This window comes from Schistocerca gregaria, chromosome 2, assembly GCF_023897955.1.
Source record: "Schistocerca gregaria isolate iqSchGreg1 chromosome 2, iqSchGreg1.2, whole genome shotgun sequence".
NCBI lineage: Eukaryota > Metazoa > Arthropoda > Insecta > Orthoptera > Acrididae > Schistocerca > Schistocerca gregaria.
This window is the reverse complement of record NC_064921.1, coordinates 262,808,261-262,822,538: the sequence shown is the minus strand read 5'-3', so window position 1 is coordinate 262,822,538 and position 14,278 is coordinate 262,808,261. Positions and strand designations below refer to the sequence as shown.

General features: G+C 40.9%; 1 protein-coding gene across 1 annotated transcript in view; it reads left to right on the top strand.

Moving 5' to 3' along the window:
* The first annotated feature begins 9,816 nt into the window (after positions 1-9,816).
* Positions 9,817-14,278, top strand: part of LOC126335739 (juvenile hormone esterase-like) — a 136,290-nt gene continuing 131,828 nt past the window's right edge. Inside the window, exon 1 of the mRNA XM_049999195.1 lies at positions 9,817-10,074. Coding sequence (XP_049855152.1) covers positions 9,817-10,074 — 258 coding nt within the window. The remainder of the gene's footprint in view (positions 10,075-14,278) is intronic.

The following is a 14,278-nucleotide window of genomic DNA, read 5'->3' as shown; positions in this document are numbered from 1 at the left end:
GGACCTTCATTCACACCGAGGTAATTTCAGAGTGACTGGTTTTGCACATAGAATCCGTACGGCGCACATACAAACGGTGTCATTAACTAAGCATTAATTTCAGGCGAATGAAAGTCTTTTGCAAAAGGAAGTAATGGACTCGCACAGTTTTGCTGAGTGTTAGCTCTGGTTATTCTTTCAAACCTTGCTTTTAATATACTATAACATAGCTATAGCAGGACCGATGTTCGAATGGCTATACAATGGCTAAACCAAAAACAATGTAACCCATGTTCCTAGCTTATACAGGAAACAAGCGCCAATACGCCCCCCCCCCCCCCACCCCCACCAACGTTCCACTTATGACCGTTTTATACATACGTGTTAGAGCGCTTCCGTTCTGTAACGATATATTTTTCTTCTGGAAGCGAGTGTTATGCATCAGTTCCATCGTGAATAAATGCCACGTCAAAGTGTTGTACGGTTATCATTAAAGGCAATATCGAGGAGCGCTAGTATGCTAATGCTGCTGCCCTACCATGATCTACCACATCTATCAGTTTTGCATTCTGTGAGGAACACGTCCTGACGATTCAGACAAATCTAATTAATGTAATTGGGAGCATTTTAGTTTACTGTTCCGCAACTCGTTTTTTTTAAACCTTGGTGTGATTAATTTACAAGAAAACGTATTTTAAGCAAAACGCGCCGCACAATTTCAAGAAAATTTTATGGACTTTCGGTGGGTTATTCCATATCAACTGAACTACTGAATGCAGCCCACCTACTCAGGTTTTCATTAAATTTGCTACGTATAGTTTGTTTGCAATACACTGAAGAGCCAATGAAACTGATACACCAGCCTCATGTCGTGTATGGCCCCCACGATCACGCAGAAGTGCCGCAACGTGACGTGGTATGGACTCGACTAATGTCTGAAGTAGTGCGGGAGGGATCTGACACCCTGAATCCTGCAGGACTGTCCATAAATCCATGAGTATGAGGAATTGAAGATCTCTTCTGAACAGCAAGTTGCAAGACATCCCAGATATGATCAGCAATGTTCATGTATGGGGAGCTTGGTAGCCAGCGAAAGTGTTTCAACTTAGAAGAATGTTCCTGAAGCGGCTCTGTAGCAATTCCGGACGTGTGGGGTGTCGCATTGTCCTGCAGGAATTGCTCAAGTCCGTCGGACTGCACAGTGGACATGAATGGATGTAGGTGATCAGCCAGAATACTTACGTCCGCGTCACCTGTCAGTGTCGTATCTAGACGTATCAGGGGTCCCATATCACTCCAACTGCACACGCTTCACACCATTGCAGAGTCTCCACCACTTCGAACTGTCCCCTGCTGATATGCAGGGTAGGTGGATTCATGAAGTTGTATATACCCGTACACGTCCATCCGCTCGATACAACTTGAAACGATCAACAGGCCAATGTCGGTGTTGACGGGCCCAGGCGAGGAGTAAAGCTTTGTGAGGTGCAGTCACCAAGGGTGCACGAGTGAGTCGTCGGCTCCGAAAGCCCATATCGATGATGTTTCGTTGTATGGTTCGCATGCTGACACTTGTTAATGGTCCACCATTCAAGTCTGCAGCAATTTGCGGAAGGGCAGCACTTCTGTCACGTTGAACGATTCTCTTCAATCGTCGATAGTCCCGTTCTTGCAGGATCTTTTTCCGACCGCAGAGATATCGAGAGTTTGATGTTTTACCGGATTCCTGATATTCACGGTTCACTCGTGAAATGGTCGTACAGGAAAGTCACCACTTTATCGATACCTCGGAGTTGCTGTGTCTCATCGCTCGTGCACCGAATGTAACACCACGTTCAAATTCACTGTAATCTTGATACCATTGTAGCAACAGCAACCGATCTAACAACTGTGCTAGACACTTGATGTCTTACATAGGAGTTGTTGACGGCAGCGCAGTATTCTGCCTGTCAACATATCTCTGTATTTGAGTACGCGCGACTATACCAGTTTCTTTGGCGCTTCAGAGTACAATGATGGTTTAAAATTTCAGGCCTCTACCTTAAGTTCTTCCAGAACTAAAGCAACCTGACTTTCAGTCCAAAGTACTAAAACAATTCACCCGCGGCTTTCGGGAATTTAATAAGTAGTTTATCCTGAGACTGTAGTAGGAAATATTTGAAAATTTCCATGCTTATGTAAAATTTTCTGCAGAATTAAAATACTGTATCATATTTGTTGTAATCACACTATTAAAGTTTATTTGAGCCTTGAAAATAGAAATATTACTCTCTTTTCAATGTCCACAAATTAAAATTACTGTATACAGACTGGAGTTACAATGTCTCAGTATTACAGCTAGCATCACTGGGAAGAGAAGAAAATTTCCTTTAAAACAGACTTAAAAATCTTTGGGGATAGGCCTAAGGTAGAAAAAAACACGGTAAATTAAAAAAAATATCACTGCATCACAAAAAACTTTTCAGATTTCCCTCCCACACCAGATTTCCTACTGATCATGCATGTTTCAAATGGCTGGCATGAGAAGTTGTAGCTAATGTGGTTAGTGTACAATCTGAACATGATATTTTAATTATATTGGCAAGTCACAACTGAATCTTTATAAAGCAGCATGATTAATTTGCTCTTGTTCATTCTACAGGAGGAATAACCCCGTTTTATAAAAAATTTACTTACCTGGAGGAATATGGCAGGTAAACCTGTAGATTGCACAAGTTACTCACCATGCGGCATTGGCACTTTCCTGCAAGCAGACAGCCACACGACTATCTATGCATCTGTTGTGATCAAAATTGTGGCTACCACATTCACTGATGTACAAAAAGAACTGTTACTTTGGCGAACAGGATGTGAGCAACATGGTGGTTTCAGTAATGCTTGCAATCAATGTAAATTGAGTACCTGAATCAGAATGAAAGTTGTGTTCATGTGCGTTGTTGTGATCCATTTAAGAGACACAAAAAATAATAAAGCGTGATTTGCGAGTTTTTTCACTTGACCTTGCTAAGCAGTTCTCACGAGTGAAAATGCATTCTCTAGGTTATCGAATGCGTCCTATGTGGTGCGTGCTTGCTGGTTCATCAGGAACACATGCTGTTCGTGCATGCATCACATGGCAAAATGTTGACTTGTTTTTACATGACCTAAATTTAAATATGAGAGATGATGTAAATACTTTCACAGATAAAATTGTTTGTACTAAAGAAATCAGGCGTTTCATGTTAAGAATTTGTAATAAATATCCTCCCTCAACAAATGTAACAGATGACACTGAAATTTCAACTTGAGGAAGACGATAAAATTAATTGCCAGCAGTGGGCATCAGTTGAGAGAACTCAGCTTATTGATGTGGCCCTACAATTTAATGAATTTCCTGGTATGTTCGTAGCTAATTAAGAAACTGTAGCTCCATATAGTTACACAGCGAAAAGTCAAGCTGTGTGTTTGAAAGAGAGAAAAAATAATATGAATGAAAATTAGGCATTAGTATCAATGGATTTTGCTGAAAATTATGGATTTGTGTTACAAGATGCAGCACAAGGCTACCATTGGACTCATATATCGTGCACTATATGTCGTGCTGTTATATACTACAAAACTCCTGATTCTGAAGAATTATGCCACATATCACTAATTTATATTTCTGATGAGTTAAATCATGATGTTGCTTTTGTCTATTACATTCTGTCAAAAATCGTAGAGTGAGTTAAGTATTATTGCCCTGCAGTTAATAAAGCAGAGTATTTTAGAGATAGGGCAGTGCTCAGTATAAAAATTGCAAATTTTTTTAAAATTTGTGTCATGACAAGGTTGATTTTCGAATCTCTGCTACATGTTCTTTCTTTGAAACAAGTCATGGAAAGTCAGCTTGTGATGGTATTGGGGAAAGCATGAATTGGATTATGATAAACGACAATTTACAGAGGCCATATAAGGAGCAAATTTCTGATCATAAAAAATGTTTGAATTTTCCAGAGCAAATTTTTTAAATAATTTCTTTTGTTTAGAAGGAAAAGAAGTAAGTTCTACAAAACTAATCGACAACAGCAGTTTACAGAATCAAAAACAGTGGCTGGCACCAGAAGGACCATCCATTCATGCCTCTATTAACTAATACTTTGATGCAAAAATTATTAGCAGTGGCAATAACTATGTTTACAACATAACTTTTTGATTTGTGAACATGTATTATGGACTATTTGAAAATAATTTCATTTGTTTGGTGTAAATATGGTTCTAACTCTAAATTGATCTTACTGAAATTATAAATTTAGATCAGGGAGATGCTGAATTCGATTTATGCTTCCAGCAGGTCCATCTGTATCTTTTAACTGGCCACACAGGGTTGATATTTCTTGTAACCCATTTCAAAATATATTATGTACTGTAGAACGACCAACAACAATGAAAGGTAGGCAATATCAAATTTCAGTAGAATGTCAAAAATTTAGGGATGAGAAATGGAGTAATTTGTAGCTAATTTATTTTCTAGAATACTTTGTAGTCTAAACTGTATTTGTATATAATCAGCTCAACAAATTTCTTTTCCTGCACGTGTAAATGTGGATATTATTTTGAATAAATTTTTGTTTCTATGTGTAAAGACTTCTAGTCAAATGCGGACAGGGAGTTGCACCTTTATAGTCAGAGACCGTGTTGTTAAAAGAAAAAGATTGTTTGTCGAGAAAAGAGATCCAGTTTTTTGGATGGAACTGGTTTCCTACTTTAGGGCTTTCGATGTGCAAATCATTGGGTTCAGAGTGCCTTAACTTAATTATGCCAAAAATATTACACAGACCATTTCCAAGTATTCTCTATGGTTTGTGGTTAGTTCAATTTTAGTTAAAGTTTATTTAGTTACTAAAGTTATTTACGAAACTCTACGCTACTCAAAAGGTAGATGTTGTAAATAACGCAGCCTTCCATATGTAGTTGCAGTTTATTGCGTGTGGATGATACACATCAAAAGTCAAATTTTTAAAACTGATACATATAACTGTTAGACGAGACCATTACTCATATCATTGTAAACGATCTTAATCAACTTCCAATGATAAAAAATAGCCGAAAATGCTTTTGATGTATATCTTTGTTTTGTCAGCACTTGAGACTGAGGCTTTCCCTGAAGGAGAATCATATAGGGCAACTTAAGACTTACAGTATGCTGAGGACAAAATAAACCACCGTGTATGGCAATCATTCACTGTTGCGTACATAAATTTTATTTGTAGAAGGGTCTACATTCGTCACGTGATTGTAATGCCGTGTGTCACCATATTTTTCTGTCAACACTGCGCGATTTTTGTGCCAATTCAGGTATAGCTTACACACTTCTACCAATAACTTTTTTAAATATAAAGGATAAATAATGTTCTAATTTACGTCTGAAAAACTTGAGCGCTAGTTTAGTTGGTTTCGTTATCTTCCGTTCATTTCGATATAATGCATGATGAAGTTAATAAGTGCAAGAATGTGATTGCAATTTTATCGTATGCTACATTCATTTGTTTGCGAGTATGATCCGTTGCTTTCATAGACTGCCTATACGTAGCGTCTTTGCCTTAGGTACGACGTCATTGCTCAAAGCGTACGAGTGGAATCGAACACCAGAATTTATCCCTAAATCTAACTACTAGTGTGTCATGCCAGGTTTTTACCTTAAAAGTGCAAAATAGTAGTGGAGAATACTGCACGAAACATTTGGTTAGTTACTTTCAAGCATTTGAAGCAATCTTCATATCGATCTTTCAGTGCGCTCAAGTTACAGTGGTCTTTAAGTTTACAGGAAAACAAAAGGCAGCCGATGCTAATGAAGCCTAGCGGCTCCAGTATACAACAAAAAGTGTGACATCCTCTGTGGTGTCAGCATAAGTAATATCTCTGGATAGCAGCCTATCGGCAGACGTCAGGAGAATTTCACATACGAGTAGTAAGTAATGCACAGGAAATTACCTTTAGTCCTCGACATATTCAAGAATACGGTACTTCGTATGTTCTATGGCTTGTAATGCAACCAATACGCGACATAACGTATGCAACCACCTTATTAGAACCGTTTTAAAGTGCTCATATACTTATGTTGTGTGCGAAGGGTTGCTAGGTCCAAAAATAGAAAACCCGGACTCGGCGTTATATTTATGCGGACATTTTGCAACAAAGGTCGGACTTCCTATTTTATATAGAAACAGAGCCAGACGAGTATTGACAGTTGTTTATTAATAATCAGTTACAGTCAGTGTTTTGGGAGATCAATCTTAAACGCGCTTAAACTAAAAAATAAAAAAGGTTAGTCAACGGCCTTATAATTTGGCACTTATAACAGCAACTGAGTGCTCAGTTTTTTAAACTGCTGTCTCTATCTTATGGTAATCTTATATAAAATAAATCTGAAGTTATTCGTTACCCAAACCAACAATTATCTATTGTTCTTGGACGCAAAACGAAAATTATTCAAAAACTTTGGTCGTTTCAAACAGTCTTAGAAACAAATAACAGTAATTTGTGATTAAATATTAATGTTTTTCAATTGAAGGAATCATATCGAGAGTGATTGCTTTCTTCTAAATAATTTCATGAAACTCTCCACAGGATAAATTTAAATTACACAACAACAATATCATCTTTTTGATTGTGTCAACTTGCAATTTATTACGTTCCTTCGTGAAATGGGCGTTTGGTTGGTACTATGGTTGGTATTATGGCCTGAAATGGAAACTAATATCCTGCTGGTTTCAATAATTCCGGATAAAATTCTTCGTTATCCTGTGATTTGAAGTAAACTGTCGACTTTTCGCGTGGACATGGCGGGTTAACATCGGCTAATCGGCATATTCTGCTCTGCCTCGCTCGCTCTGCGCATATCGTGATTGTGACATCAATACGTTTACATGCGACGCGTCTTCCGAGAGACGAAAACCGAATTTGGTAAACCGTTTCTCGCTGTCGTGTTTGTACGTTGAAGTCTGAAGTGTGTTTGCTAGCCACTCCGTCCATATTAGCCGAAATTTCATAAAAACAAGACAAATCCTGACAGCCCAAGCATGTTCCTAAACTGATTGCGTTTACGTAGTAGCGAAAATCGATTGCGCAATTACAAAACCGGCAACTAGAAGCGGATTTCCAGAATCGATTTTGAAGTGTTTACATGACCAACCAAAAGCGGTATTGTGAAATTGGTTGAAGAAATCCTGTTTTGGGAGCCATATGTAAATGGGGCGAGTGTTTGTTACGGTCGATCAGCCTACCGTGAGAAACAGGATTGGTTGGTACATCTATATGTCCTTACAGTGTATCTTCTTATTCCTCCTTATACTTATTACTTGTGCTTACGTCAGTAGCTTGGCACGGGCATTGTTGTGAATTCTCTATGTCATCCCTAAAACGTGTAACAAAGCTGGTCAGGCCGGATATCTTTCTAAGAACAGAATGAATCAGTGGACGGATGGAATCCCTATTCTCAGTCAGTAGGGATGGGCTAAGCTATTATTTAGTACTAACAGGTAACAACTTTCCAGCAGCATCAAGGTAACACGTTCCAGAAATAAATAAATAATTTAATAGGTTCCGCACTGAAACCAGCGGGTTGGTTCGCATTACTGTAGCAATGCTTTGTAAGTCTTGATGCAAAATTTCTGTACTTCTCTTTCGTATAGTATACCACATGTGCATGATACATTAGGAGCTGTAAACGCGTCACGACTTCCACGTTGAAACGGTGGTATTGTTCTCCCAACGGAACGACTCTTCACTCAGAAGGAGTTCAAGAAGCAGCAACAAAAATTTTTGGTCATTTGTCCCATAACATAAAATCTCTGACAGGTCGCAAAGGAAATTTTAAAACTTAAAAATCATTTCTGCTCGGCAGCTCCTGTTCCATTGACAAATTCCACTTAAAACTGGTTACCAGTAAAAAAAGAGACACGTGTTTTTCTGTGTAGTAGTATGAGTAGAACTAAAATAACAACTTGTTCATTAATATCGATACAATCATGTATACATGTTCTTTAAAGTAACATGTTCCACATCATTTCGGTCAAAGAATCGTTCAAGTGATCTTATGGAACACGTAACTAACTAACTTAACAGTCCATCCTTCCTTGACTGTTACCGAAACAAGCAATACATTGTAGCTCCTGAGTAACACCCATCCTGGGAGGACGTGTTAATGAGTTTTCTCGTGGAACGGCTGCTTGGGAACGTCCCGAAGAAACGTATGTGTTGGCGGCCCGGGAATAGCGTCCTCACGGCAAGGAGCTCTCTGCCTGTAATAGATTGCCAGACGAAACTCTGAGGCTGCCTGTACAGCGGCAAGGCATGAATGATATTGATTTGCTGAAATTAATGAAATTTTGACAGCGACAAGAAAACCGTTTTAATACAAACTGAACAGTTCCTTGATTACTGTCAAAAATCAAGGTCTAGCGTGAAAACTCGTCTTTTGATAGGGCACAGCATGAAACCTTTTGTTTGATTAATCAGTACAACTTATTAACAGTGTTATTTTTATAGTTACTTTATATATTCCCCATCGCTACTGGTTGGTGATGTCATTGTATTGGGACTTCCTGTTCTCTGATTAATGTATGGGAACTCATGTTAGCTTCTGTTCCTGGACATCTTGTTTAGACGCCGGTCATTATTTTGTACGAATTTTAAAACATGCATAGCGCTGTGCTGCTGTGATAATGAACTCAAAAACAAAAGTTTCTTAGAATGAGATTTTCACTCTGCAGCGGAGTGTGCGCTGATATGAAACTTCCTGGCAGATTAAAACTGTGTGCCCGACCGAGACTACCACTTGCCCGCGAAAGGCAAAGGTCCCGAGTTCCAGTCTCGGTTGGGCACACAGTTTTAATCTGCCAGGAAGTTTCAAAAGTTTCTTAAATAATTTCATTGACAGTTTCAAATATTTGAGTGAACTTTCTTAAGCTACAACTCTCATTAATTATGCTCCCCTTTTTTATTTCCTCTGCGCCCCCCCCCCCCCTCCCCCCTCCTTGACATTACCCACTTTCATTTTCCTTAACCTACTTGACATTTTACATATTGTTTTTCCCTTTGACTTTTCATCATACCATATCTCTTTATTAATTTTTATGTGTATGATAAATGAAACTTTCATTACATTTTATGATTGTGTAGACACTGGATGACATATTCTCCTAACTAATGTGAAACATTCTAGGTTTATTTTACACAAATGTTATACTTTTGAATTTTATGTATATGATAAATGGAATTTCAACTACATTTTATGATTGTATAGACACTGGATGACATATTCTTCTAACTAACGTGTAACAGTTTAGATATTTTTTACAGATATGTTTCACTGTGACTTCTATCATACCATATCTCTTTAGCAATTTTTATCTATATGATAAATGGAACCTAAGTTACATATTGTGATTGTGTAGATGTTGGTTGACATATTCTTACAGCTAATGTGTAAAAGTTCCTATGTAAACCACATTTCTTTACACACGCACCAAAAAATTGGTTACTTTATGGCATATGCATAAAATTTTAGATGTTTTACATCTACATACATTACATTCCCTTTGTTTCCGCTCATTCATAAAAAAAATGTATTTAATTAATATTAATTTACTTTAACCCGCGAAAACAAAGGAGTTGGAAATAGAAGACGAAGACAAAGTAGAAGAAAAAATTTCATTATAACTAACACAAAAAATGGAAGCCATGATGAAACATCTCACCAACAGTACAAGAAATTTAATAGATGAAAAAATCAGAACCGAAATCATACACTTAGCCGGGGCCACAGCAAAAGCGACAGCTGAGTCCGTCCAAAACGGAACCAAACCAAAAGAAACAATGCGAGAAATTCCCAACCCGCCTACTACACAAGGAGTCATAATCAACGGCAAGAAATACGAGGAGATCACACCAAGGGCCGATAAAAAGGAAGCAAGCTCCGACGAAACAACCGGCGACGAAAAAAATCAAGCATGGTTTGAAGTCGCGCGAAGGAACCGTCGAAGGAATCAACAGACGATGACCCTGACAGTGGTGGGCACGCAGCAACAACCCCAACGAGAAACGGAATCAACAGACAGCGCACTCCAGGCAGCAGTATGCAGAGCGTGGCTCTTCTTAGGACGGCTACACTGCAACTCCACGCCGGAAAATCTTATCCGACACCTCGGAAAACTGAAGGTGACTGAAATAGTAGAATGAAAGGAAATAAAATCCAGAGGAACACTAAAAGCCTACAAAGTAGGCATACTACTAAACGAATTTCACAAAATCACAGATGCAGAAAAATGGCCTGAAGGGGCCCTAATTAGAAGATACCGATTTTTTAGCTGCTAAAGCCGAGGTGCCGAACTCTACTTCTTTACAACGTAGAAGGACTAAGAAGTGCCTTAGATTTGACGGAAGGTGAGCTCCTAAGAAGCCATGACATAGTCATCCTGATAAGAGACGATAGCGATGGACAGTATAGAAATCCCCGTTTTCTACTCAAAACACATTCCTGAAAAAAAAAAAGGACCGAGAGGGAGACCTACAAAAGGAATATCCTGCTTCTACAAAACTAACGATAGGAACAGTATCTTGCGTTTATCAACAAGAAGACACCGTAATAATGGAGACTGAGAGAGTGACTTTCATAGGCCTCTACATCAAACCCCAGACCTCGATTGAGGACGTCATAGCAATCGTGATGACCGTTCTAGAAAAGACAACCCCGGGAAAAAGTATTATTATTGCGGGAGAACTAAAGTACAGACCAGATAAGCATGACTACAGAAGTAAGGGGCTACTACAGATGATGGTTGAAGAGGGAGTCACACTGGTTAACAAGAGAGAAACAATACAAACTTCGCACACAATGGTAGCAGCACTACACACATAATCCTTTACCAAGGCAACGATCTCGAAATAACGGACCACAAGGGGATATATTCCGCCACGAAGATACCAATAAAGAAACACCGTCCAGTGACAACTACCTTCAAAATAAAAGAACATATTTGCACACAACAGAAATCGAAGCATACGATAAGAACCTCCAGAAAGATAGACGAGAATAAAATACGCGAAAATGGAGACAAGCTTACCGTCTTTGAAAATAAAATACAAGAAAAGGGCCTAGATGCTGTAGCAACAGCGTTAGAAGACATAATTAAAGCCACAACCACAACAACGAACATGAGAAAGGCAAAGAGATGGTTCGATCAACAATGCTACACAGAAAGAAAGAGAGTCTTTTTAGTCCTCCATGTGGACAAACGCACACAAAAACAGGACGACCTGATCACATATAGCAGACTCATAAAAGAATACAAGAACCTCCTAAAGAAAAAACGAGACGATTTCACAGAACTTGAGGTTAGCAGAATGGCGAAAGAAGCAATATAAAACTCCTACATGGCTGTAAAGGCACGACAGTCACAGAAAATGGGAAAAATAGAGTTGCCAGCCTTGGGGAACCACTTCAGCAACATCCTAAATCAACAAAGAGTCAATGAAGCTCAAGAAACAACAAGACAATACGAAGCCATCAGAAGCTACACGGCAGAGGAAATTAGAAACACTATAACAGCATTGAAGAACAAGAAGGCAGCAGGGCCGGACGTGATATTCAACGAACACATCAATACAGTCCAGGAAGTTAATTCCAGCAATCAAGGACATGATGAACTTCTGTCAGCACACAGGACAAATCCCGGAGAGATGGAGAATGATGTACAAGGGGAATGGAGAACCACATGACCCAAACTCGTACCGGGGAATCGCACTAGAGAACAACGTCCTCAAAATACTGACGAGCCTAATGAAGATTACACTAACAGAAGAAATCGACAACAAGATCCCAGAGGAACAATTTGGATTCAGGAAAAACGGAAGCACCCTACACGCAGTCAAAAATCTCATAGACGACATAGAGGAGAAAATCAGACTTCCGAAAGGAAAAGTGCACACAGTATTCGTCGCTTTCACAAAGGCTTTAGACAATCTTAACAGGACCATAACATGCGCCATACTAGAACAGATGGTGGAACAAATCAAGAAACTAAGCATCTTGACAAACAGCATTCTGAGCAAAAACACCATCATGATATCAGACAACGTAACAACCTCGCAAGAAATTGTACAGACAAATGGAGTGTTACAAAGAGAGCCCCTTCAGTCCCCTTCTGTTCAACGTAGCCACACACAACGTGGCCCTAGCAATAAGAACTTCGGCTCGGTCCCTCAAGATCTACACTCCTGGAAATTGAAATAAGAACACCGTGAATTCATTGTCCCAGGAAGGGGAAACTTTATTGACACATTCCTGGGGTCAGATACATCACATGATCACACTGACAGAACCACAGGCGCATAGACACAGGAAACAGAGCATGCACAATGTCGGCACTAGTACAGTGTATATCCACCTTTGGCAGCAATGCAGGCTGCTATTCTCCCATGGAGACGATCGTAGAGATGCTGGATGTAGTCCTGTGGAACTGTTTGCCATGCCATTTCCACCTGGCGCCTCAGTTGGACCAGCGTTCGTGCTGGACGTGCAAACCGCGTGAGACGACGCTTCATCCAGTCCCAAACATGCTCAATGGGGGACAGATCGGGAGATCTTGCTGGCCAGGGTAGTTGACTTACACCTTCTAGAGCACGTTGGGTGGCACGGGATACATGCGGACATGCATTGTCCTGTTGGAACAGCAAGTTCCCTTGCCGGTCTAGGAATGGTAGAACGATGGGTTCGATGACGGTTTGGATGTATCGTGCACTATTCAGTGTCCCCTCGACGATCACCAGAGGTGTACGGCCAGTGCTGAAGACGACACGTCTCCATTCGTCCCTCCATTCACGCCTGTCGCGTCACCACTGGAGGCGGGCTGCACGATGTTGGGGCGTGAGCGGAAGACGGCCTAACGGTGTGCGGGACCGTAGCCCAGCTTCATGGAGACGGTTGCGAATGGTCCTCGCCGATACCCCAGAAGCAACAGTGTCCCTAATTTGATGGGAAGTGGTGGTGCGGTCCCCTACGGCACTGCGTAGGATCCTACGGTCTTGGCGTGCATCTGTGCGTCGCTGCGGTCCGGTCCCAGGTCGACGGGCACGTGCACCTTCCGCCGACCACTGGCGACAACATCGATGTACTGTGGAGACCTCACGCCCCACGTGTTGAGCAATTCGGCGGTACGTCCACCCGGCCTCCCGCATGCCCACTATACGCCCTCGCTCAAAGTCCGTCAACTGCACATACGGTTCACGTCCACGCTGTCGCGGCATGCTGCGAGTGTTAAAGACTGCGATGGAGCTCCGTATGCCACGGCAAACTGGCTGACACTGACGGCGGCGGTGCACAAATTCTGCGCAGCTAGCGCCATTCGACGGCCAACACCGCGGTTCCTGGTGTGTCCGCTGTGCCGTGCGTGTGATCATTGCTTGTACAGCCCTCTCGCAGTGTCCGGAGCAAGTATGGTGGGTCTGACACACTGGTGTCAATGTGTTCTTTTTTCCATTTCCAGGAGTGTATATATACGCAGACGACTTGTTGGTAGGATCACACAATAAAAATGAACTACAGAAATGAGTAAATGCTCTTGGAACATGGACTGAACGCAACGGAGTGCAGATAAACGCAGAAAAAACTTTACGCGTGGTCTTCAGGAAAGGAGGACGCCTACCCACGAAGGACAAAATATACCTCAAAGAAGAACCTCTAAAACCTACGAACAGCTTTAAATATCTGGGCGTAACGGTTCAGACAACAGCACACTCATACAGAATCCACACAACAAAACGAGCTGCAGCCGCAACCAAAGCCATCTACGACGTCAAGTCACTAAGAAAACTATCCCTGGATACAGCCATGGCTCTCTTCGAAGCCAAAATCTTTCCTATCCTAACATATGGAATAGAAATAACATGGGAAAAGCTAAGCTATGGAGACCTACTATGAATGGAAAAAGAAAGCCAGCTTCCTGAAGGCAGCCCTCGGAATTTCAACTCGCGAGAGAAACATTTCTAGTGGAGGTCCTGAGATGGAAATTCAACTTGCCCTGCACAGACAACTGGAAGAAACCAGAGAGAGAGAAGAAAAAGAAGGAGATATGGCCAGAGTTCTAGTCTTCAGAGGGCATGATGGACTGAGCATAAACCAGGAGCTGAGACACTTCATGAATTCCATGGCGGTCCACGGCTACCGTCACGTAATCTGCAGGTCAGAGACATACCACGATCCGGTCTCGATATGCATATGTGAACTCTGTGAAAAACTTTGTGAGCGACATCAAGTACTAACCTGTAAAAACCGTGTGAT